The sequence below is a fragment of the Hetaerina americana genome, unplaced genomic scaffold (genome assembly GCF_022747635.1).
Source record: "Hetaerina americana unplaced genomic scaffold, ioHetAmer1.1.p SCAF_5, whole genome shotgun sequence".
Lineage (NCBI taxonomy): Eukaryota > Metazoa > Arthropoda > Insecta > Odonata > Calopterygidae > Hetaerina > Hetaerina americana.
Genome location: NW_027287095.1, coordinates 71,516,823 through 71,542,517, shown reverse-complemented (window position 1 = coordinate 71,542,517; position 25,695 = coordinate 71,516,823). Strand labels below are relative to the sequence as shown.

Genomic DNA, 25,695 nt, shown 5'->3' with positions numbered 1-25,695 from the left:
ACCCGCCGACGCATGCCCTTGATGGTGGTTTGCGGGGAATTGCGTGGTTGTCGATGTGGCTTTAGGTTACTTACTGGAAAGCAATATTTCAAGCCTGCATCATATCCTTCCAGTCGCTTATGGATCAGACCATAGACATGCCTTGAGGATCCCAGTCAGGCTTCCGGTGTTCTCGCAACTGTAAAAAAGTCTTCCACTCAGATTTAATAAATTATAGGGTAGGGTGAAATACTCTATTGGATCGGCTTACTAATACCCGTAGCTGTTGGTTTCAGGGAATAATGATAAAAATAAACATTCAATGTAGGGGTGGAGAGAGAACCGTCCATATCACTTTAATACAATTATTTTTACGTTATTTCTCAGTTTTTGTAAAAAAATATAATTTTTAATAACAGTAAAATCATTCGGGCTCTCTCACGGATTCGTCGGCCAATGTCTTATAAGGCAATGTCTTGTTGGCGAAATCCATCTACAGGAAGTGACACCACTCCACTTCCTTTTGCTCATCTGTCAAAGAAAAACAATTGACGATAATCACAATTGAGCGCATCTTCAGTTTACGGCACTTCATGCCACAGCAACACGCAAAGACTCTGTTTTCTTGAAAGTCAACACCACTCAGTCGACCGTTCTTTCTGACCGAGGGTGTACAATTTCCATACTTTGAAACTGGAAGTCAAATAGTATGGTTGCCATTATCTTCACCTTACCATCATCTTAATCAGGCACTACGGTCGCTGTCTTGTAAATCACAGTCAAACTAAAAGGTATGTGGGAATTCTCATCTGGGAAAGCACTGGGAAAACGAAGAAACCCAAGACCCGGATGCCCCTATCCCACGCACGGCCTCAGCATCATCAAATATACGTCGACGGCACTGAAAAATCCCATTGACGATCGATCTAAATCAAAACCCAAAAGTAAGGATTCGGTTCGTGTCTAAATCAGTCGGTCGCGGTGCTTGTTGAACCCGAAACAGCCTCGTCCCCAGTCAGGTCAATCCCCAACTTATCCTTGCAGTAGCAGAATATCTTGAGGTGGTAGTCATCGATGCAGGCACTCTGGTTCCCGTATCGGTTTAGCCGACTTATTCCCACGTTCTCCTCCCCAGAATTGCTCGATCCCTTTGACGAAGATAGGCTATTGTCGATCCCCTTGGTCCTCCGGGCCAGAGTACCCTCAAAGATGGCACCCCCCGGAGAAGTCCTCATCCTCACCATTACCCCGCCCCCTTCGTCCCCGTTGGACTTCGCCTCCAGGACCTCATCCAGGCTCAGCGGGGCGCAAGACTTGGCTGCCTCCGGGCTTCGCTCGAGGATTCCGTTGATCATGTTCACCAGGGTCTTCCCGGCATAATCCGCTACCTCCCCCCGGAGCGTTGTCCCGGTGCCTCCCTCGTACCACTCCTCCGCGGCTTTCCCCGTGAGGCAGGTGCACCAGTGGTCGGATATCCCAGCGTCTTGACACCGTCGGGTTTCCGGGACGGGCAGGAACAGGCTGATACCTCGGGGCAAGGGAGATGACGAGTTAAGCTCTCGGGTCCTCCTCTCCAGGATCTTGGGGGAAAGGGAGCTCTTGGGGTCAAGGAGGTCGACGAGGGTGAAGTGCAGGTCGTAAGGAGTCGTCAGCCGCCCACCGCCGTTGGTCCTAAGATTCTCGAATGCCCGAGGGAATTTACGTCGAAATGAGGGAGGGAGTGCGAGGAAGGCGAATGGCAGCCTCTCTTCCTGGCTCCCTTGCGGTGTCTGGCGGTAGTCCCCAGTGCGGACGCCGTGGTCGCTGATGAACAGTAGGGCGGTGCGGTCCCTGACCTCCGGGGGGATGCTCCGTTTCAGCTCCCGGGCCACGATGGGATCGGCCTCTCGAGCCAGCGCCAGTCCGTCGTGGGTCATGGTGGTGCTCCAAGCGAACACGAGTGATGGGTGCTCGGATCGTTTGAGAAAAGCCTCGGTGAACTTGGTGGTGTAGCTGAAGACAGCCTGCGGAGATGAATTTTTTTGGGTCACGGGAAAGACAAATATCCGCGGAGAGAATGAAAATATGCTAAAAGTTGTAATCTATGATTTTTAAAAATCTTATTACATGCTCAGAAATTGGGAACGTGTTAGTCCTAAAGCTAGAACGCTGGATAACAGTCTGGAGGGCCCGGATTCAATTCCAGCTGATGCCTTTGAGCATTCTTTTTAAGTTTCGCCCAAGCTGAGTGATTTTTTGTCAACCAATGTATGAATTTCTACACCTATGTGTGGATTTCATATGCCGTTGGGCTTAGCAAGGGGTGACAAATTTCATTAAACTTCTACACTACATCAATGTTATTAATTACCATTTTTGAATCATACAAATGCAGGATTGTTTTTAAGTGAACTCTAAACTCGACTTTGAAAATTACAGTCTTGCCAATTTCTTAGACCAGCTACATTTGAAGGGAGGTAAACTTGCAATGATGTGGAATTGATTTGCATCATTGAAAACGGCCACTCGAATGAAAAAATAATGAATTTTGGTTTCGTCTCCCATGTCGTAAAGCATGAATTAATCATCAAGGCTGTGCAATTTCATTTCTCTTCCCATCGTAGCAAAAATATCAATCGGATAATTCCAGCATAGAATTCAAAGACTGATAAAAATGAAGACTTCCAAAATTATATTCCAAATTTGAACCGTGCTTATGGCAGTAAAATTCGCAGTCCGTTTGTGATTTCATCATTTCCCTGCTAAAAAAGATTTCATTAAATTCATATTATTTTATATACTACAGATTTTAGTACGCTGCGGTATTAAATATGCCGAATTTTTTTTTACTTTTAGCAGTTGACATTCCTAACTGCATATCAAATGCTGAATTACATGTATTTCCATGGCACACGTCATGCAGTAATGCAAATGTCTAGACAGCATAGCATTCAGTCCCTAGATGGAATGAGATTGGCATGTCATCAAAAAGAGTTACATTTCAGTTGCCTGCCAAAACTCGTAACTCCGTTTGAATCAATTTGACATTCACAATATGATTGATTTTTTCGAATTTGAAATATTAAAATAAATCGCGAAAAAATAATCTTTATTCACCTGAAAGATTTGCAATTTCCTAATCTGAGGGCATAAAACTGAATTACTCTTACTTGAGCCAGGTTCCGCGCAGAACCTTTCTATATAGGTACTTAAAACGAGGTCTCCATATTCATTAAATTTATGGAGAAAACTTTTCCAAATTAAAATATTTACTCCCACCAAATCACCGTAAGCTTCGTTCTAACTCGTGGGTCTCGATTGCGTGATTTCTCTCCCAAAGAACGTATTCACAATTCACGTATTGTTCCGGTACATATAGTAGGTAATATGGTAATTGGGTGCCGGCTACTTTATTTTTTCATGCTTTTGGTAACTTCGTTATTCATTTGGAATGCGATATAATGAAGGCAGTTGATTCGGAATTAATTGGAATTGGGCCTTCAAAATCATGATGGGAAAACGAAAGCTGAATCACAGATTCTTTCCAACATATTGATGAGAATTAAACGCTAGGCTAAGCACCATTTTATGAATCGTTTTCACTATTTAAAACCCTAATTTTTTTGCTTTTATATTGTCCTGCATTAAAGAAGATCAGCGACCATTATCTCGAGAATCACTTCAGCGCAATAATGAATAATATCACCTCATCAGAATCGAGTTGCTTTTAGTTGGGTTTTCCCTCTGTTTTCCGTATATTTTATGATAATAAGGTCCTTGTCTGGAATGAATTTCAGTTTTGATTTTTTTGCCAAATATTTAGATGAGGATGGAATTCGGTGGATTGATATATTATTTCACTCCTTATACACTTAATAGCTCATCTTTAAATGAAATACTAAAAAGAATCTTAGTTATAAAAATATCTTTATCTATCTGAATGGTTAGGAGATGATTGTCGTAACTATACGTTTTAATCTCATATTTACAATATTGGTAAATATATTTTTCTTCACAATTCAAAGGAATTGGAAGGAGTTACGAAGAAATCTCTGTTTAATTTAGGACCAAAGTACGGTTAATCGTAGTTCAGGTACTACTTTTTATGACATACAAGTATAGGCATTATTTTTCAGCACTTTAAAATTGTGTTGTTTAATGTCAAAAATTCATCACAAAACCACAAGAAGGATATTACAGAAAAATTTAAAGAATATTAATACGGTGGTATTATAATAGTGAGTACTGTATACGCGTGGTAATTAGTTCTATACCGGCGGAAAATTTACCGTGCGTATCCGAATCGTTGTTTTTAACGGGAGCGGTAAAGAGTGTGGCTATCCTCCTCTTACCCTAGGATTTGGGTAACAGTATTAGAGAGAGATGATTGAGCACGACCGAATGCTAATGATTTTTTAATTGTTTCATAAGTCGTTAAGCCATATTAAAAATACTAAATTTGAGATGATAAACTTTCAATTATTAACTACTCGCTGGGAACAAAGTTGCTCTTGATCCATATCGCAATTATGGACGTCATTAATTGGAAGCAGGCCGAGGTTGGCATGGTGGGCGTGTTTGACAGCCGTGCTTCGGTGACAAAAATCGATTTGGCTTTTAATAACGTCGGCTAAACGAGGGTTGCCCAAACCCCATTTCTTCAGGGTTTGTGATGTGGGGGGGGGGGGTCGAGTGGGAGGTCTGAGCGATGGGGGAGATCACCCTACCTTTCGGGGAAACTCCTTGGATCGCCTAATTTGGGAATTGTGAGCTGGTCTTCTGACTGCTAGGCTCCTTGTTATCTTGTGGTAACAATACGTAGTGTTGCGCAGATGATAAAGAAGGGGAAGAGAAATTTACGGATTTTTAGAAACCCGAAGGTGGAACCTTTGTCAGCGAAATAATGAGTGAACCTATTAGTTCTTTATCCTCTCGTAGCTACCTTAATTGTCCGTCTGTGCCATTAATGAATGCCGGGGTCTACTACAATGGCGAATGAGGAATACTTGGTCCTAATGGATAGGGTATTATTTATCGTTGTCCCCACACTGAGGATTCGCCTCCTCCACTTGACACAATTCAATTCAGATGAGAATGAAACTTCCTTTATTATAAATTTAAGATTAGCGCACTAATAAATGCTGTACCTAACTAGAAATAGCCCGGAAGGTGGCAATATCAAAGAGCCATTACCACTTGAAGAAACTTGAAAGGATGGAGAGTAACTAAATCTTCTCACGCCCTCGCTTGTACATTTATTTGGAGTTTAAACCGTAATTCCCATGTAAGCACTAGTATGTAGTATGCCGGACACAATAGGAAACACGGCGAAGGAGTATATCATCGGATAACGATCCGATCGGGCATCCTCACTCACTTAGTGGACCATTTCTTTCTTCCGTCTCCTCCGCGACGGACAAAAGAAGTCCCGTCGACGAGAAGGCGATAGCTTTTGTCTTCCCCTCTGCAGGAATCGATGCCCACCCACTTCTGGTCCAATCCGGTCGATATCGACTAGTTCGATGCTTTTCGAGGCCAAGGCTATTGTCCGCGAATGCTCCCACCTCTTAATTCCGTCCTCTTCCCCCCGAACAGAAAATATTCGATAGAAGTTTGACCAAAACTGAGATTGGTTCCCGTCACCAGGTCTCCATGTTCTTAATCGCCGTGGTTGTCCGTGGATTGGCGACTGCTTTTTTCGCTCTCTTCGAGGGCGAGACCGGCTGGCTGCCCGGGACCGATCGACGAACCGGTGACCGAGCGTACGTCGTTCCGGAGTTAATTGGGGCAGACGGGAGGGAGCGAGTGAGCACTGCGGCACACTCTCAAGGCCCTCCACGGCGGAATTTATCCGCTCTGCTGCACCGCGTTTCGTGAATTAGCGAATCTCTCCCGCAGCCGCGGGCGCGTAATCCTTCTTTTCTCTTTCGCCCGGCTCGATATTGAGGTCGCGAATCACTTTTAATTTCTCTGTCCAATGCACCAAGCTCCCCGCGAAATAAGTATTTCCTCACGGCATCAGCACTTAAAACGATGAATATAAACATTTCCGAAGGACATTTCGCGTATTTACGAGTGGAAGGGTAACTATCTGCCAAATTTCACTTGTCTCTCAGCGAGATCTGCGCATCAGAAGATTAATTCATCGATCGATTCGAAGATTGTTTCGCAAACAAAAATCAGCACATATTTTAGGCTCTCCTATACCTTAATATTCAGCTATGCTAATTTAAATCATTTCTCTGGTGAATGCAAATGTCTTATACTTCACGCTCATAACGAAAAATTTGCTTTGTAATTCTGTGTGGCATTTGGCGAGTTTTATTTAAATAAAGAAGTTTAAACTTTCGGATGTGACGCTTAAAACCTCAAGTAATAACTACTTGCATATAAAAAATGCTATAATGATTCTAATCCTGATTGCGTGGATTGTATTTAAGGTTGGCATTGTCCCCTTCGATTACCTTCGTTAAATTATTAAATGCATGTTCATGTGTATCCACAGAAATTTAGTCGATGGATTCACAGCAGTTGACGCATCAGAGAAAAACTTGACAGGCTGTAGTTGACAAATTACTCATAGCCCAAAGCAGTTCAATGAATGGGTGCTTGGGTTTGACAGCTGTCGGATACTTTGGCAGAAAATGAGTCCTATTGAAATAAAAAATGAAATTACGGGCAGCGAATGCCTGTACGTGCTTGCTTCCACTGTTCACAAATTCCGAGATAAGTCAATAATAAAGATTAGGCATGAATTTCAGGTAAATGTGGCGATTTTACCTTCAGAGCGTTAAACATTAGTTAGGCTTGGTCTCGTAATATCACTGTTTCTGATTTCGTCGTAAAAGTTTATTTTGTGTATATATATTTAACACTAAACGTAGTACATTATTGTGTGCTCATAAATATAAATATGATAACATGGGAGGATGATCTCTCAAAAATTTCAATTCTAGAAAATATTTTTGGCTCACCAATCCTCCGGCAATAAAGGTTGTCATGGTGCTTACGAAACTTAAAAAATGACTCTTATGCACGTCAACATTCATAGTTACGGAACCATAGTGAGTCCCTTAATAGATAATAACTGTCCTTTACGTCATCGTAACCCAATGTATTTGGTATTTCACTTATCTCCGCAGAGTCCTAGATTCAAATTTGGGTGATGACTCAGGATGTCTCCGGATTAACCCATATTGCATGAATAATACATAATTTTCTAAAAATCCTCAGGAGGTTCAGGGGAAGAAATCGGTTCTTTCCAATCGCAGAGAAAGCATCCGATTCCTAGGGGTTCGAATTTTACGCTGATACAGGTTTGGTAATGATGAATCTTATCCTCAAATAACAAGCGGGATATTAGAAGTAGGCTTCCGAAGGTTCTGATTTGTCGGGCATGAATTTTATCGCGCAAAAAAGTCTACCATTTCAGAAAATCAACCCACGGATTTTAAGAGAAAAAGATCTCAATTCGAATTTTTTCTTTCGACAACGACATAAATACCCCGTGATCCACCAAAAATGTGTGTGGCAGGAGGTGTAAGCACCAGGTGGAAATGATGGGAAGGAAGTGATAAGGGAGGACTTGGAAGAAGAAAGGAAAAGAGAAAAATATTCAGTAAAAAAACTATCAATTTACGTGTCAATTTGTATGAATGTTGGAGGAAGACTTAATTCAAAATAAGGGTTAATTCACGTAATACATACGTTATTTTTATGCAAAAAAGGGAATAATAATGATACAAAACCATTTATACGACGGGCCTCCTACAAAAGAAGACAGTTAATGCAGAATTGATAAGTAAGAAGGGGAAATTCCACCATTACATGGACATGCAACTCATAGCCTCCGCCCTCAAAGACACAGAGAGGGTATGTGATAGTCCGCTGCAGGCAGCGGAGACGCCCCCCCCCCCCCCCACAGAGACAGACTCCTCTTTTAGGCAGTTGTTGAACAGCCAATTTTAATCAATAATTATCACTTATGTTGATTTTATGGTTTCAAGCAAAGAATACTAGTAGTTTCACATAAAAATTTCATGAATATCCTTTAACTTTAACAAATTCGTTGCTAAATATAATTAAAATTCCCTGTTCCTTAGCTCCTTCATTTACCTGTTAATACGGTAAAATAATTCAATTGCACGAAGTAATTTCTAGATTCACTAAAATTTTTCTGTTGCAACCGGCGAGTTCGGAAAATAGTTCCTGTGCAACTTGCTGGACAGCAAATGTGGTAAATCACAGCCTTAAAAGCTTTCAAATTCATGACTTAGGAGATCCTTTCTCCGTGCCATTTAATCGGTCACCCACAAACTTTTACTGGACGGGAAATCGTACCGCTTGGGTATGTGGAGAGTAGTGTTGCGTCACGGGTTTGAGCCCAGAACACTCTCCCGTCGGGAGTTGAACTCTCTAACAGACCGGGATACCACTAAGGGAAACAGCATCTACAAATTAATCAAATAAATTTTAAATTTTTGAATGTTGCTCTCTTTTACAAAGAAGCGGGAGTTGATGGAGGTACCTTTAAGTACTTGAAAATGAAAAGACATCACTTGTGAAAAATCTATTATGGTATGGTACGGAAACTTGGTCACTGAGGTAATAGGATAAGAGTACATTGGAGGCATCTGAGACGCGGGCGTGGAGAGAAATGGAGAGAATAAATTGGACGAGATGGATGTAGTTCTAGGCAAGGGAGGAGTTTTGAGAATTTTGTTGGGAGAAATTAGAAGAAGGCAGGACAAGTGAGTATAGGAGATAGATAGGTTGCGGGATTCTGAATAGGGGTAAAAAAGCGTGAGGGGTAGAGGTTTTGAATAGGGATTCTGGATGGAAATAAGGAAGATAGGAAGAATGCGGAGCTGAAAGAGCTATTTTAATATGTAGCATGGTATAGTTTGGATAATTTGTACCATGATAGCCAGGACTTCGGAGTACACCATGAGTAATGCCAGGGTCCATCAGAGACCTATCCTCCTAGGTAGAAAACTGAGGATAATGAAATAGTAAAAATTGCGTTAGAGAGTCAAATTAATATACCAGCTAAATTTGGTTGCAAGTGTGGGATGACTCGTATGGCGCTCAGAAGAGACCTGGGAAGAAGGTTCGGGAGTGAGTGCGTACCTCCAATTCGAGCCTTGGCCCGAGGCAGAGGCGGCCGCTCGGGTAGTTGAAGTGGCTCATCTGGCCTTCGGCCGCGAGGATGTACGGCCTCAGGTAGTAGTCTGACGGCTGCTTCCGGAAGCCCATCCGCTCGAAGTTGAAGATGCCGATGTAAGGGGAGTCCTCGACGAGGACCGTCCGGTAACCTCGATCCTCGTACCGGTACCACAGCCACGGGCAGTCGTCCAGCTTATCGTACGCCCGGGGCCAGCACCGCTTCTTCAGCTCGCTCTCCTTCAGACCCGTCATCAGCGGCACGATGTTCGGGAACGTGTTGTCCGCCACCTGTCGTCAGCGATATAGTTTGAGCCATTGGTTTTGGTTTGTCCTTTCTTATTGGTTTACCACCACCCTCCCCCCCCCCCCCAATTCATCGGGGTTACGACAAAAAAGTTGTTATTTTTTAGTGAAAAGTCGGAAAGCGCAAAGTCGTAAAAAATGTAACGAAAACTAATGTTTCTTCAACCGAACCTCGAAGCGAACGGCCCTTGAACATTCGGAAACTATTGACTATCCGAATTCACAGCCATCTCCAGGCTCTGGGTACTGTAAGGGGTCTCCGCCAATTATTCCAATGCGATATTCTAGATCAGGGAATACACAAGGACCCTACATATTCATGATAAAAATCACAATGAATATTATTCAATCATGAAAACACCTCCGAATCCCCTAGAGCTAGGAGATAAATATTAATGCGGGCATAATTCATTAAGTGAGCAGTATACGGAGAGAAGACGTCCGTTGAGTGTAAAGCGGGTTCGAAAGGACGTTGGGAATCTCAAATTTTCCTCATTTTAATGGATAAATCCATTCGTTCGGCGAAACTGTGAGGATTTAATAAGATTAGGAGGAAATGGATATGGATGGATTAATCCATGTATGCTGACGATGCGTTTTTCAATATGCTCGTTTGTTTAGCAACCCTCTTTGGCCACTGCATGAGAACAATGGGTAAGGACATCTGGAGAAAGGATTAGGTGGGATTAGAAGGGGTCTATTGCTGCGTAGGAAGGGAATAAAAAAGAAGAGGTATTCTTACGTTCCTGAAATGTCGTTTGACATACATTTCCCAACGGAATTCCGTTTCGTGCGTTTAACAGTAGTACCTGAGAAAAGTAATCAAAAAGCCTTTCTTTTTCGGGATTTTTTTAAATGACGAATAGCTCTACGTTTCAAGAATTTGAGTTGGACTACGTTCATTCATCATACTCCGTGGAACAATCCAAAGTTATCTAATTTCAAATACTTCAACAAATCTTTTATGTACTGAAATCATTCGTAGTTGAAAGTGTATCAAGCTTTGAGTTTACAAACCCCGATTGAGAGAGATTATGATAAAATATATCCTTCTCTGGTCTTATCGAATTTGGGAATTTACTGGATGTAGTAGCTACAGCCTAACTATATTGTATAGAGAGAGCATTTTTAATGTATTCATTTTTTTTCAAAAATCATTCCTTTCTGTTTTTAATGAATTCCTAAAAGTATTATACGGTTTATAAAGCTATTTTATTACTGCATGTTGAAAAAATTAAATTAATATGATACTAAGTATGTGTGAAGTGGAATGGCCAAAGAAACATTAGTAAATACCTTATAATATTATATCTTTATCGTATCATGGTTTTAAAACCTGGTTTTTGAGAGAGGGGTATGGAATCATATTGGAGGTATAGAGAATGATAGGGAAAATAAGATGAAAGAAGACGTGTGTAAGTATTGTACATAGTTTAATTTATTTAACAACTTCATTAGGGCGAGATTGATACCTCATAGTCCCTTCTTCCGCCTCATCTCTAAAAATTATATCAAAGACAATTACAAACAGCCAAGCCCTAGGTGGAGTTAACTCACCGAGGTGGGAATCAAACCCGCGACCTCAGGGTTGGTAGGCGTACCCCGCCACCACCGGGGCCGGCAAAGAAATATATTATTTGAGGACAGAATAAATGCATGAAGAAAATATTGATAGGTAGTCTGATGTCTAAGACCCGGGTAGCATCTGGGAAGAGGATGAAAATTGGACTGGGAAAAGGTAATTTGGACTGCATTAAATGTTTGAAAAGCATATATTAAAAGCGAAAAGAAGAAATATTGTCGGAAAAAAGATTTATTTTGTGCCCAAGAGATTTTGGAAAACAAGAACGTAGTATTTTTTTAAGGACCACCGGAAACGTACCCGTGTTCATTAAACAAATGTGTTCACTCAGTTGGGATAGTCGATAAATTGGGTAAAAGGTTGGGATTTCTCTAAATTTCGTATTTCAGATATTCGCAAAAAGGGCAAAATATTTTTAAAATGTTAAGAATTGCAAGTTTGAATGCAGAAGTTCACATGGAGATTTTGAATTCGTGATTAGAATAGTGTTCCTTTTAATTTTGAGATCAGGTCACGTTTGCTGTTGCCGATTGCGATCTGCCGAAAACCGAATCTTTAGTAGGAAGGATTTCATCGATGCCAGTGGCACGCGAACCAATTAGAGATGAGCCACAAATAAAAGTACCCAATCGGATGGTCAGTCGTCGGGGAAAAGTGGGAAAAAGGTCTGGGAATGTAATATTTGGAGACCATCCTCCGACACTGCCTGCAACTTTAATTTTATGACTAGTTTATATCCCTCAACGCCCGTTAATATAAAAATTTTGTTCCCTCAAACTCTCGTCTAGTAATTTTTTTGAGGAAGCACCGAGGAGAACAACCATCGCCTACTCGAAACAAACATCGAAAAATTCTGTATTCAATGACGAATTCATTCTATATGGGTATTCAATCATTCTATAATCTATTTACCTCGAGATAAAAAACAGGGAGAAACAATGCTCCCGGCGCGAGCGCAGAGATATCCGTCGTTCATTCACCGAAGCAATCACTTAAACACGTCGCTGGGAGCCGAAAACTCATAACGGGTGAGATAGGGGAGCTCTGGAAAGAGCGTGCGAGCGACGCTCAATGTTAGGATATGCAGAGGAGTGTTTATCGGGGGAAAGCTCGTTAGCCCGGTCTTTTTCTACGCCATGACATTCTCAATCCCAAAACGCCCCGAGGGAAAGGAAGGAAGGAAGGAGGAAAGGAAGGGGGGGTGGGAATTTCCCCGGGACTTTTAGCGATAGCCGGGGATAAGGTTCTCTCTCTCTCTCTCACTCTCCCTTGCTTAATTGACCGAGGCGATGGGGGCTTTTTATTCATAATCGGGCCATTTGCGCCGAGCCTATCTGGCGGACGCGAGGATCTTAATTTCGTGGGATTGACTCGGTAAACTTTTCCAATTGCTTTCTACAAAGTGAAAGATGGAGATTAAAACGCTTCTTAAGTCGCCATGTCGTATTATTTTTTTGAATGTTGGATATTTTTTGAGCGGAGAAAATTGCATGATGTCCACTAAATTTTAATTCCGTGTGCATTGTGATGACATAATGTGGGGTGTGGTCATATTTATTTCGGAACTAATTTTACTATTTTATCCTCAAAGGACGCTTATTTCCCTTTGAATACGAATATTCCTGCGCTATTTTTTTCCTTCCCTCATTGGAATGAAAATTTTAATCTTCCGTAGCCTTCTATGGGCTCCGTATCCCAGTAGGCTGAGCGTTTGGCTGCAGATCGATAAGGCCCGGGTTCGACTAACGTTGTTTGGACTCTTCCATCTCAAATCCTCATCAAAGCTATGTGATTTTTCGGATACCGGAGCTTAATGGGATACCCCAGGTGGCACAGGGAAGGTAATTGTTGCCGCGATTAAAAGTCTTTATATTCGGCATTAAAGAAGTTTTTATTGTGAGCGAGCGTCGTTTAAGTCGATAAGAAAGAGAGCGAACCGAAAAATTTAATTAACGTTTCTTAACGAGTAAGAGAATGGTGCTACTAAGAGGAATCGCTCCAAGCCTCTTGCACCGATGGCGCCATGAGAAATGGATCGAATCCCACAAATTCGTTGCCTTCCTCAAGGAGAGCATTTTGAAGAGGATGGGCGATAGACTCTTCTCATGCAATGTGCATTACTGTTTGCTTTGCGGTTAAGTAACTCGAAATACACAAAGGAGCGAAAAATTTGGTGTAAATGAATTTTTCACAATCCACTGTTTCCTCACCAAACATATTTCCCGTCCTCCCTCTAGGTGTACTTATATGCTCGTAATAAAAAGAAATAAATACAGAATAACAACACAAATAACAGGAATTTATCACAATTAATAAGACAGAGAGTCATTTATTTTAAAGTTTTCAGGAGATGGAGAGAAAAAATAACTTCGATCACTTTTGATGACTGATGTGAAGTATATCGGGTGGGCTCATGTTTGGAATCAAAGCTAATCACATATAGAACCTAACTCATTCTTCGCGTGCAACCTCAAGTATTTAGAGTATTTAGAGTTTCAAGTATTTAGAGTGTCTTCTTTGTTGAAACTGAGACACTCTGATTTAATCATAGGAGAAAAGTAATTTATAGTCACCTTGTTGTAGCCGACAAGTTCAATTGCGCCCAATTCCTCGAGGAATTCTCTCGTCCGGGGCATCTGCCGGTGGAAGTTCATTCTCGACGAGGCGTCCAGTCCGATGATGAGCAGGTTCAAGCGGTTATCTCGTTCCTCGCTGCCGGCATGGAAATGAATGATTCATGATTAGTTCGCCAGGCCGCTTCCATTTTCGCTTAACCCAAGGATTGCACTCTGTAGAGGACCTACGCGAATGGATTAAATCGGTAAAAAAAATAAACCATGACGGGTCGTGTATTTCACGAATGCCCAGTCCTCTGCATTGACAGGTTTTATTATTTGACCCAAGCATTTATCATTTCCAAATCAAATTCATTGTGAAAGAAATGTCTGTTTTTGATGTGGTTTAACTTTATAATTTAATCTTTCAAGCTCGTGCTTGAATGGATTTTTTTTAAATCAACTGCAGTTATTTTAATTATACTTTCACGTTGACGCATATTTTGGCGCTCATAAATCATACTTTACTCATTCAAAACAAATGAATACAATTGATAAAAGGACATTCTGAACGGCACTTCTTACAATTTGGCAATGCATTTAACATTTTGAAAAATTGATAAAAATTTAATAGGTTGTATGTTTTTGCGACCCACAGATAAGATTAATTTATTTCGACCATTTTAAACGCGCTGCAGTATCACTGGATAAGTGATAAATTAAATTTATATGATTGATTATATATATATATATATATATATATATATATATATATATATATATATATATAATTTTAACTTATATCCGCACAAATTTCCCCAAATTTTTGGCCTTCGCAATCAAATATTGGGGTGCATCAAAGAAATAAACAGTTGTCCTTTCAATTGGACGCTACAAAAGAGAAACATGAAGAGTTCAATTTTTCGCACATCCAACATGCAATAGAAGTTGTATCTTTTATTGTTTAGGGTTATTTTCAAAATAATCGCCCATATTGCGAAAAATGTCCAGTTAAATATTTAAAAAATCCTTTTTAAATAAAGAATTATTTAAGTAAGAAGTGTAGAAAATAATATATTCATTTAGTTTCATACTTTCATTTTCTTGGTGTTTTACAAATTTTCATTTTTCTTCCACATTAGCTTTCAAATTTGTGAAATACAGTAGAAAATTTAGAGGAGTAAGAGCAAACGGAATAAAGGTAAAAAGTTTTATCCAATGTTAACATAACCAGAATTGCACCCGCGCAAGTAGCCACAGTTTACTTGAGGAATGTAATTTCCAAAAATTAAAAAAATACTTTTCATGTATTCCCCATTGAAATTCAATGGGAAGCGTACTTACGCTTCTTTTGATTCGACGGTCTTCAACTTCTACAAACTTGACTAGTCAGAATTTTTAATACACTAGTAATCACCTCCCTTCTGCTAGTCCCTCCAGCAAAATAATGTCGGTACGATTCAATTTCTTCTCGTGAATTTTAGAAAAAAAATGCGAGGCGGTTATCTTAAATCAGAATTTAAATGAATACCACTACATAGAAATTGCTTGTCTTAATATTGGTTTTAGTTACTATGTTTAAACAGTATATTTTATGTTCTAATTAAGTTCACCAAAGCGTTCTCTTAACAGCTTAGAGGAAAAGGAAGCACTTTCGGTTTCCTTTATCGTCAAAAGCTGACAATAAATCTCATAAATGTGACGATTTCTAATGAAAATAGAATATGTTAAAACTAAAGTTAACAGTTTCAGGCTTAACTTTGTGGTATTCCTTCATGATGAGGGTAGAAAAATAACAGAAACTTGGCACTTCCAAACACTTTTAATGTCCTACGACCATGATGATGATGCGCAGCATCGAAACCATGGTCGTAGGACATTAAAAGTGTGTGGAAGTGCAAAGTTTCTGTTATTTTTTTACCCTCATTATGTTAATCGACAAATGCAAGGGAGAGGGTTATTGAAACAGGAGAGGAGCGACAGTTTCCGTCCACACTTACGTGCTAAGCCGGGCGCTCCTGTTGGCGCACCGCTCCTCGACGGCCTTCTTGACCACGGGCACCGCGTGCATGTCTTCGAACTCGGCAATCTTGCCGTCCCTCATCACTTTGCATCGCACCTGCGTCATCTCCTGTCGCTCTTCCGTGACGTGCAGCGCGGAGGACCCGGAGGGGAAACTATGGCAGTGATTATCCAACCTGCGGTCGAGAGTAAGGGGGAGAGGGATGAGAGAATTCCTTTGGAGAGCGAAACGACAACACGGGTGTTCCCGAACCTCTGCCTGAACCGGGGAACAACGCATTATTTTGAAGGAGCACCGGTTCAAACATTCGGAATCACCTCTTCGCGGGTGTTGCACTAGGTCGGGTATTCGGATGCCGACGTTCTGAAGGCGCTCTTCGCCTGCGAGACGTCGGCAGCATTCTCCTGTTGGAATACCCGGGAAGGCTTCACTCATCACCAAAGCTTCCGGAACAAATATGAACTCAGTGTAATATTTACGTAAATATTTTTAAAATTATCTTTACATTTTTACCACCGGGTGTGCAGCTGGACCATTCACTTCCAGAATAAAATTATCATCATTACTCGCATTAGTCTACCGGATGGATCCTAGCACTACACACCGCAGTACTCCTAAGCCCTGACTAACCTGACACCAAAAATCCTTATACTCCATTACAATAAACCGTTTTTGAGTTCTGCATACTTTCTGTGTCCCTTTACTCCATCCAAAGTGCCTATTCTTTTCACCCTTAACACCTAACTATTCCCTCTACTACCGCTTTCAGAACCCCTTTACCCTCAGTACTTCTAACCCTCTTCTGAATTCTCTTATCCTGCTTCCTTCCTCGTATTTCTCCAAACAATTATCTCTTTTTCTCTACCTTCCCTAGAACTTCCTTTGTTTTCCTTTCATTCCATTTTATTTTCTCCGTTCTTCTCCATACCCGCATCTCAAAAGCCACCAAACTACGTTTATCCTCCGCTTCATGCCGCTTCCACAGCTTGGAGAGCACTGAGACTGGTTTCGCGGCAAAGCGTCTCATCACCTACTCCAATTGGTTCGATCCCACTAAATTTACGATTGAATTAACCGTACGTGCAGCTACGCACTATATTCCCCGTAGAAGATAATCCTGGCAAATCATTATTATATGTGCCGTACCGCAGTTTTCAAAAATAATATTTTCACATTTTAATCTACATCTACTTAATACCCCGGAAGCCGCCTCAGGGGCGTGTGGCGGGGGGTGTTGGGAAACCACCCGTAATTAAGAAAGAAAAAAAACCGCATGCAAGAACCACAAATTCATACATTCACAAAAAAACATGGCATACATTCATGCAAGAACACTTACACCCCACACACATGCAAGCACTCAAACCACCAACTAACATACACATGCACCTACAAATACACCTAATATCCTCGCAATGTCTAATTTTGTTCCGACTTGTAAATTTAATGTTTTTAATATTTCTAAAGTGACTTCGGTTTCTTACTATTATGATTTCTGATTGCTCGGGGAAAGAATGAGTAATTGTTACTATCTGTACTGGAATCTATCCCCCTTATTTTATCTTTGTGGTCTGATCTACCTATGTAGTTGGAGCCATGTTTAATGTGTAATGAAGTTTAATGGTTCAAGCTAAAGCACAGGGTTTTTACGGAATTCAGTATCACTTAATTGAGTTTATAAGTCAAAAACCGGGAAAAATGTCTTCTCGGGTGAGGGGTGGAAAATATTTGAATGGTTTCATGTTAGCAGAAGGAAATACAACATTTAGCTTTGTTTACGTAATCCGCGCGCACCAGCAGATCTATAAAGTTTCCACTAAACGTTAAAAAAAGACCGAATATCGGTCAGTGCTCAATCTGACGAAGAATTATTGATTCCAGTGGTGACAAATTTGATGAATTTGATTGTTCGAGTCTCTATTTTGCGTGATTCCATGATCACTGAATAAATAAACTTGGTATTTTTTCCCACAAAAATAAAGTTTTTTAATGTGAAAAAATATTAAGTTTATTTATTCAGTGACATATCCTGTTTAGGAAATGGGTTTTGCTGGTATTTTTCATTTTGTTGAGTAGATAATTATTTGTGTTTACGCTGGGGCATTACCTCATCCCATCACGCGTTCCATAGCTCCCCACTCTGCTCATGCCAACTGCGCCGCCGTGGACTTGGCCGTCACGCGGTTAGATATTGAGTCAAACGCCGCCGACGGAGGTGACCACGCCTTCATCGGCCGGTGCACCTGAGTCGCAAAAATAGTGTTGTGTTCGCATGTGCGTGTGTATTTGAAAGGGCACATTTTCCTTTTTTCGACGATATATCGTGGAATCCCTTTTATCGAAAAGTTTTTTTCATCAAGTTTCTTTTCGTTAAGTCTCTTTTGGTAAAGTCTCTTTTGGTAAAGTTTCTTTTCTTAAAGTTTCTTTCGTAACGAAAAAGGTAACAGCCACAAAAAATATTTTTTATTGGGTTAATATCCCGAAAATCATATTTTGGGCGTTTTCAGAGAATCCTTCATTCAAAAATGGTTGGATGAAAGTGTCTACCAAGGTACTCGAGCTAGATTAGACGAAGGACAATAATTGTGAAGAAATTAAAGGGTTGGTGCACTTGTAATTCCATGTCAAACTGAAGAATATTTAATTGTTCTTCAGAGCCGAAATTTTTCTCTCATTGACGAAATATTTGTATAAAGTTGTTGGATTTCCTTGAAAGCACTCATAGGTATGTAGGTGTCTCCTGTGAAATAAAGCAATGGAAAATAGTTTTGCTTCACTCCAGAGTTTTTTTCGTATTTCGTTATTTTTCGTCAAATTTGTAAATTACTCGAAAAATGGAACCAATCGGTCTTCGGTAATGATGGTTTTAAACATGTTTTGGATTAGATTTATCCTTGGGACATATTGATTGATGACAGTACTTTTGAAATTTAGACAGTGGTGAATAAATTATGTCCAGAGTATAAATAACCTACCTTAATCTATCTTAAACCGTGATACTAGATATTGTACCACATGGATTTGATAAATTGTCTAAACCAAACCAAACTTTTTTACCATGAGCACTAGATGTAATAATATTAATTTTGTTAATCACCGGCTCTGTCACAACATCTCATACCAAAAAGAAATTCCTTGATCTCAGATTCAGGAAAGCACAGGGCAAATCGATCTTAAAGGTGACCTTTGTTTAAAACAAATAGTATCTATTCACTACGAAAGAGTTCTTAATCTAACACCTAGATATAGCAGCAAAATATATAATAATACTTTTTATTACTATTAATATTATTATTAAGTTATTTATCCATACACTTGTAAGTATCTTTTATAGTCAGTTTCACTTTAGTTTGTTTTTTATGGCATACAAATATTTTTTCTAAATTATAATCAGTGCGGAAATGTGAAAACAGAGTGAAAAATTAAGAATGAATATTACCGCTAATTTAAGTCCCACCACATCTTCATTTCCAATTTTTAGTTATGGTTTTTGGCAAAAAATGATTTTTTTGGGTAAACATCACTTTAAATAATATCATTAAAATTCTCGAGCAATAAGAAATTACTGAATATTCATTGGTCCATATTCATTTTCATCCCATGAAATTTTTGTCAGAACAATTATCTGGTTATGTTCTAGTTTCCTTCAGATTTTCACCATCAATATCGTAGGCATGCATTCCACTTTTTGCGTTTCCTGCCTCTTGATGAAGGTGGCTGTAGAGTAATTGTGATTTTTCCCCTGCGAGAATTTTCCAAAGAAACAAGTCACTTTCTAGGCCTACCAAGATAGCCATGACGTGATATGAAAACATCTAAATCGCAACTAAAAAAATTTCAATTGTTATAAGTAAAATGATGCATTTATTTGTATTAGTAGTCTCGGTATGAGACTACTAATACTAAGGATGAGGGCTTGTAAGCTGACTTAGAGCTTTAAGGGCCTTAGGAAATCTGTCACAGAATATTTTTGGGGACATTCTTCCACTCCATTATGGAATAAGAAAAATAAAGAAAATCCAGGTTTTAGTTACGTAAGGAAACCCACCCTCTTTTACTAATTTCCTCCATAATTCCCTGCCCTTGTATGCCAATTTCCCCTTTTCGTTTCCATACATCATTTCAGAGATATTCTGTTATTGTTGATACTTTAAGTAGACATTACTTTCCTCGAGAACCTCCAAGACCATAGTGACTCAATCGGAGGCAACCCAGGCAGTTCAACCCTTTCACTCTCGTATGTGTATCAGTTTAATGATTCGTCTGTCATCCATCCGAGTATTAAAAAGCGTGGAACGATTCTGCTATACATGTCTATTTCCCGCGTATCTAAACCACGTTATTTCTTGACCCACTCAATCTTCACCCTCTTCATCTCTCTTATATTTACAATCTCTACACTAGGGTAGTACCCCACACCCACTTGATTTACTCAGTATTCATTATCAGTAGTAATGTCTTCTGAAATGGATTATTACTAATTCAGCGATTTGTTAATTCATTTTAATATCCCGACTCGAACGATCCGATCCAAACAATCAAATCCTCTAGCACGGCGAATAGGGTAGGGCATCCTCGATTCAGGAATCCAACCCAGTCGAAGTCGACAGTTTGCCCGTATGCACAGATGTGATACGCGTGACTTTGATAAGGGTGACTTTGAAAATCGACTCCTACAATCCTATTGCACAACTTCAGTGTGCAATGCGATGCGATTAACACGGGAAACCTGGAGTATACCGTGATGCACAGCTATCTGAATCCATCGCTTCAGGTTGATCTAGTTTCTGTGTCTACAAATGTGAGAGGGAGATTTGTCTTGCGAAAGCCAAGCATTGGAAAAATTTTTCCGGATAAGATTGCCATGAAAGAGTTGTCTCCAACCTTGGAGACACCTTGCTGCCCTGAGGGAATGCGGGTTTTATCTTTCGGATAACGAAGACGGCTTCGATCTTGAGGTGCTGGAGGGAAGCCATGCTGGATATTTAAAAAATTGTGGGATTTTCCGCCAAATATCTCCATTTGTGGAAGAATGCGATATTTTTAATTCTGCATTTCAAGATAATTTATACTCCTATCCCTGAGAATCACGAGATCAGACAGGAGGATTCTTGGTGCTTTTGAAGAATTTCATCCAAATTTCGAATAATTCCTATTGTGCCACGTGATTCAGTGCCCAACCAAACCGAACCACGTTAATCAATTCGAATGTTGGTCTAATAAAGTGAAGATGGTGCTCAACTCATTTGAAGTCCAACGGCGGCTGATATTGTTAAACTGTCAGGGTAGGGAGGAAGGGTGGGAGGGGGGTTAGTTCCTTTTCCTTGGCCACCTTCAGTTTCCTAGGAAGATCTCCTACCCAATAAAAACGCACGGGTTGAGTAAGTTGAGCCGAAGAAAGTTGAAGCCCTACCTATTGGCGACTGACGGAATTAACCTTTGTGGTTAGTAGCCCAGCGCTCTATCTCCTGGACTACCACGACTCTTGATTTTAATGTCATTATTGATAAATCTTCAGTCAAAAGGTATCTCTACCGAAATGGTCTCCACTGTTACCGTATTCATACTGATATGCTTCTCGAACCATACCACAAGTTGAATGTACACCATTAGTTTAAGGAACGTCATAATTCGAAATATTCCCAAAGCAAGCGCGGTGCCCCGGTGTTGATTGGGCGGCCTTACTTGTATGTGTTGTCCGCCCACTTGGAGTCCTCGACGACGTGTCTGGTGATGGCGCTGTAGCAGCACGAATGTCCCTCGTACGGTTTGGCCACGAAGACATGCGTGGCGTTGGACACGATGGGCGGACCATCCAGCTTTGGGCCATTCTTGGAGCGGAACTTGTCGAGGCAGTCCACCGGCGGCTTCCCCGTGTCCAGGTACGGGAGGACGGCGTCCGAGAACGTGGGGTAACGTGGGATGCTGCACCCTGGGTTGTGGATGACGAAGGCGCCGTGGATGTCCAGTGCCGAGGGGACGTCACCACCATCCAAGGGCATTCTCTCCCGCGAGACGCCTAGTGTACGCACCGGCATCATGGAAAGAGAAACTGTGGAAGTGCGAGGGAAAGGCTGTCTTGGGGGCTCACCTGGCTCATCCCGGCCCGGCCAGTTTTGCGAAAGATCTTTGCAAACCAAACAAGGAAAAAAGGCACATATAAATGGATAACCTTGATTGGGAGGCACTAGAAACACAAGGAATGCGAGCACAAATCGAACTGTCATAAAAACACAAATAATTTGAGCTTAATAAGAGCTAGTTCGGAGGGAAACAATAACTTAAGCTCCACGTGCCCGCACGAGGAGAATTAAAGAAAAATCGGCTGCAAAATCTGCGGATCTGGGAAAGAAATCCCCTTTTCCTTCGCACGATTCGTGGCATTGAATACCCATCGTGCGTTAAGCAGAATTTTTCAATTTAGGGATTAACAAGGTAGAGAGGAAAGCTGCCGTTTGGTGAAAGATCGTTTTAAACGAACAGAAATATTTATATTATTGCTAGATTTTCTTGATTGGGAGACACTGGAAGAACAAGTATCACATGAACACCTTAAACCAATAGATTTATGTAAATCATTTGAGTTTAATGCTGAAACACAAGGAATTAAATAGGTTGGCCAGAACACCACGAAAATTTAAGAGGAAATTGCAAGCGGAAGGGACGATACAATGATATTCCTCACACCGTCGCCATATCTGCGGCCACCACAACAGGAAATATCAGGACAACTCCAAGTGCTCGAAGCACAGGTCTCCTGTGTAGAGAACTACAAAACCAGGGAAGGGCAGTAAATATCTTCCCAATCTCTTATTATTTTGCTTCTTTGCCCTTAGTTAACGAAAAGTAGTCTTTTGATTTCATATAAACAAATACACCAAAAACAAATGAAACAAACCAGAATATGCTGACGATAACACTCAATTTTTCAGCTAATTTAAGAATATAAGTATTAAAATTTCCATGCAACGTCAGCTCGATAAATAAAAATTAAAGTATAAAAAATATAATCTGTAAATGGCTGTGTGTTTATCCATTGAATTATTAAGTGAAAACTTCGACCGTGAATTTAGAACACCTTATCTTTTAATTTAAAATTATTTTTTTCTCCCACTAACTCAATATAATTCAATTAATGTAATATCGCTAGCAATTGAAGGCATCCATACTTAAGTGATTCTAAGTTCGATAAGCATTCTCCGGCCGGCAACTTAAAAATATATATATCGAGAGTTCGTGTTGAAATATAAGTGTGGAGTGAAAAAGACGCGTTCGTGCGGACAGTTCACTTGGGCGCAACCTCATATAGGTACAAACCTAAACCTTAGCAACTGAAACTCACAGACAAATCAAGAAAAAATTTTCGACGACGACAAAGATGCCTCTGCTGTTTTCCTATAGAATACAATAGAGCTGTTTTTTGCAATAAATTATTGAAAAAACCATAGTTGTTGATGATATGATATATTTGATGTACACTACTTGCTTAAAAATTTACTCTTGTCTCTACTTGGTGCTTGGTAACTTCCAAGAGTCAAGAAAGCAATTATGCATCGCCGAGGCACGCGTCGGAGGGCATTATCAGTTTGATAATTGGCTGCGCCGTCAGCCACGCTCAAGTGGGAGGGGGGGGTAGAACGGAGCCGGAGGAAGTGGAATGCTCCGGCAATATTTTATCCGCTTCTTGGACGTGGTAGCCCAGTCAGTGGTTACAGCGTTCGGCTGGGGTTCAAATTCCCTGTGGTGCCAAAACCCATTTGAAAGCCATGCGGTGAGATTTTCTGGGCACTAGAGCACTTCTACGGAAATCTCATTGTTTCAGAGGGAAAGTGTGAACATTAACATAGCTTAGCAGTCTTTGGTGCAATTACTACGGTTGAAGTAAGGATTTAATAATTTCTTCTTATATTTTGAGTTCAAAAATCCCTGATAAAAAGGAATACTGCATGTTATTTTCTTATAAGAGGAGGTATACTATGAAATGCAATTGAAATAAAATCAATAAATGAGACGGGAAATTTAGATTTAAATTCTTCACACATGCATGAATAAATAAATAGAATGTAAGTTAAAATATAGTCAAAGGCGTAACGAGGGTATAAAACAACAGAAACCATAAGAAAAGGACAATTACGAATCTGTGATGAGCATTTAAGCATCACAAAATCGTGATTTACACTACACACGAGTATATTCAGAGATGTGTAAATTTTGCTAATATGTACATACTATATACATATAGTATATGCATACGTATACACACGCATATACGGACACATACGTGTGCATGATATTATTTATTCATCAAGAAAAATTTAAACTTTTAGTGTGCTACCCTTAACGTGAGTATTTTAAAATTTCGCAAATCGGCAATGGTTGGCAAAATCTCCAGGCAATGTGTGACCCATTTTGGTTGAGTTAACGACGGAATAATTGCGAAACATTTTTTTCATGCACGGGAAGTTCAAGTGAGGTTCGAGGGATAATTTTTTGTCGTCACAGTTCCGATCGAATGTGGATGAAGGAGGAGATCTAAAAGATACTTCGATCATTCCAATTTTAAATTTCAGGTCACATAGAAGATAATTTCTCAGGAGGAAGACTCTTGCTCCTCTTGCCCTATGTTCGCACAGTGAAAGTGAAACTTTTCCCCGGTCCTCTACTTCATCTCGGTTACGATCAGCCGGGGTAAGTGGGGGGGAGGGTATGGCCGAGGGGATATGGATCCCCTCGGCCATAAAAAAGTGTGCGTCCGAGCCGGTGCTGGGAAGAGAGGAAGGCGTACGATGAAGTTTGGATGGGATCAAGAGGGGAAGAGGAAAAGTTGGTGGGAGGATTTCGAAGGAGATGGAAAAAGTGGATGGAAAGGATATTGAGAGGTAGCGGGCTGCGGAAGGCTGAGATATAAAGGAAAAATTGCGGACAAGAGGGAGAAAACTAATAGGCTTTTATTGGGGAATGAAGGGAGGCCTGAAGTCATTGAGGAACCGAATAGAGGAATACTCTTCGTGTACATCCTTAACCTGATCCTATACGGTAGGCTAGTCGTGATGAGCAATGTGGTCGTGTCGAAGTGAAATCCACATAGGCCATCAACATTCCTGAAGAAATTGGTGCCGGTCTCAGCAGAAAACACTTAATGCCACATTACTTACTCTCCAAAGATCGTAACTGGGAAGTCCACTTGAAGTTGTCGGAGGCAACAAGAATTTTGGAGCTCATCCTTTTTTTTTAACGTCGGCGTGTGTTTTGAATGCAAGCATGAGAACGATTGGGAAAATCGTATTTGATAAATTTTCGACACTTTTTGCTTTTCGTTTTGGTCTGGCTCGTTCAAAAAAAAACCCTCAAGGAATGCCTCGGGGGAGTTTGTTCGTAATGAATAAATCTAGCGTAGGTCAGTTTAAATAAACTTCATAATCTCCCGGCTTGTATGTTTCGCACGACTGCCCATAACTACTGAGAATGTAAAGCCCCGGAATGGAGGGTGGTGAACGCCCGGACTCTACTTCAAATTAATACTGTTTGGAATGCCCACAATTTTTTTTGGAGAAGAACAGGAATGAATTTTCTATTTGAGTTGGAGGAAACAGAGCGTTCATCTCTTATTTTCTTTAGTGACCGCATCTCATTTTTTGAAACGAAACGAACCAGTTTCTCTAGAATCCCACCCACACGTATTTTTAGTTTAAAAAGCTTAGAAGTTGAATTGAGCCATGGTTTAATAAGAGAAATCTGAAGGATGAAAACGAAATATCTTGGCCGGAATCCTCTCAAACACAAGTAATTTCTAGTTGAAAGAAAACGGTCTCAGTTTTCCGACATAATTTAAAGTTTCAACGCCAGAACGTTCCATTTGGGAAATGTTTGGATATTAGGATAAAAATACGGGGATTGTTTGTTTCTCATATATTTCGCGGCCAGCATGCGGAATTGCAGGAGGGGTTATTGCAGTGTCGGATGGCAGGAGGCGTTTCATTTGGAAAGGCACGCAAGTGTATCCCTGTTGAGTCTGTGTACATTGAAAACCTAATTTAAACGTTCGAATACCACAAATAATAATATTGTCTTGATTATGGCAAAAATAATGTTGCAGACACCAACGAAGA

At 40.5% G+C, this 25,695-nt stretch overlaps 1 protein-coding gene across 2 annotated transcripts in view; it reads right to left on the bottom strand.

Moving 5' to 3' along the window:
• Positions 1–317: 317 nt before the first annotated feature.
• LOC139693743 (uncharacterized) overlaps positions 318–25,695 on the bottom strand; it is a 44,124-nt gene continuing 18,746 nt past the window's right edge. For both annotated transcript variants that reach the window (XM_071592011.1, XM_071592010.1), the window contains exons 3-7: positions 21,272–21,605; positions 15,564–15,761; positions 13,582–13,720; positions 9,088–9,411; positions 318–1,982 (exon numbers count right to left, since the gene is read on the bottom strand). In XM_071592011.1, the coding sequence (XP_071448112.1) occupies positions 948–1,982; positions 9,088–9,411; positions 13,582–13,720; positions 15,564–15,761; positions 21,272–21,605 (2,030 nt within the window). In that variant the 3' untranslated portion in view covers positions 318–947. The remainder of the gene's footprint in view (positions 1,983–9,087; positions 9,412–13,581; positions 13,721–15,563; positions 15,762–21,271; positions 21,606–25,695) is intronic.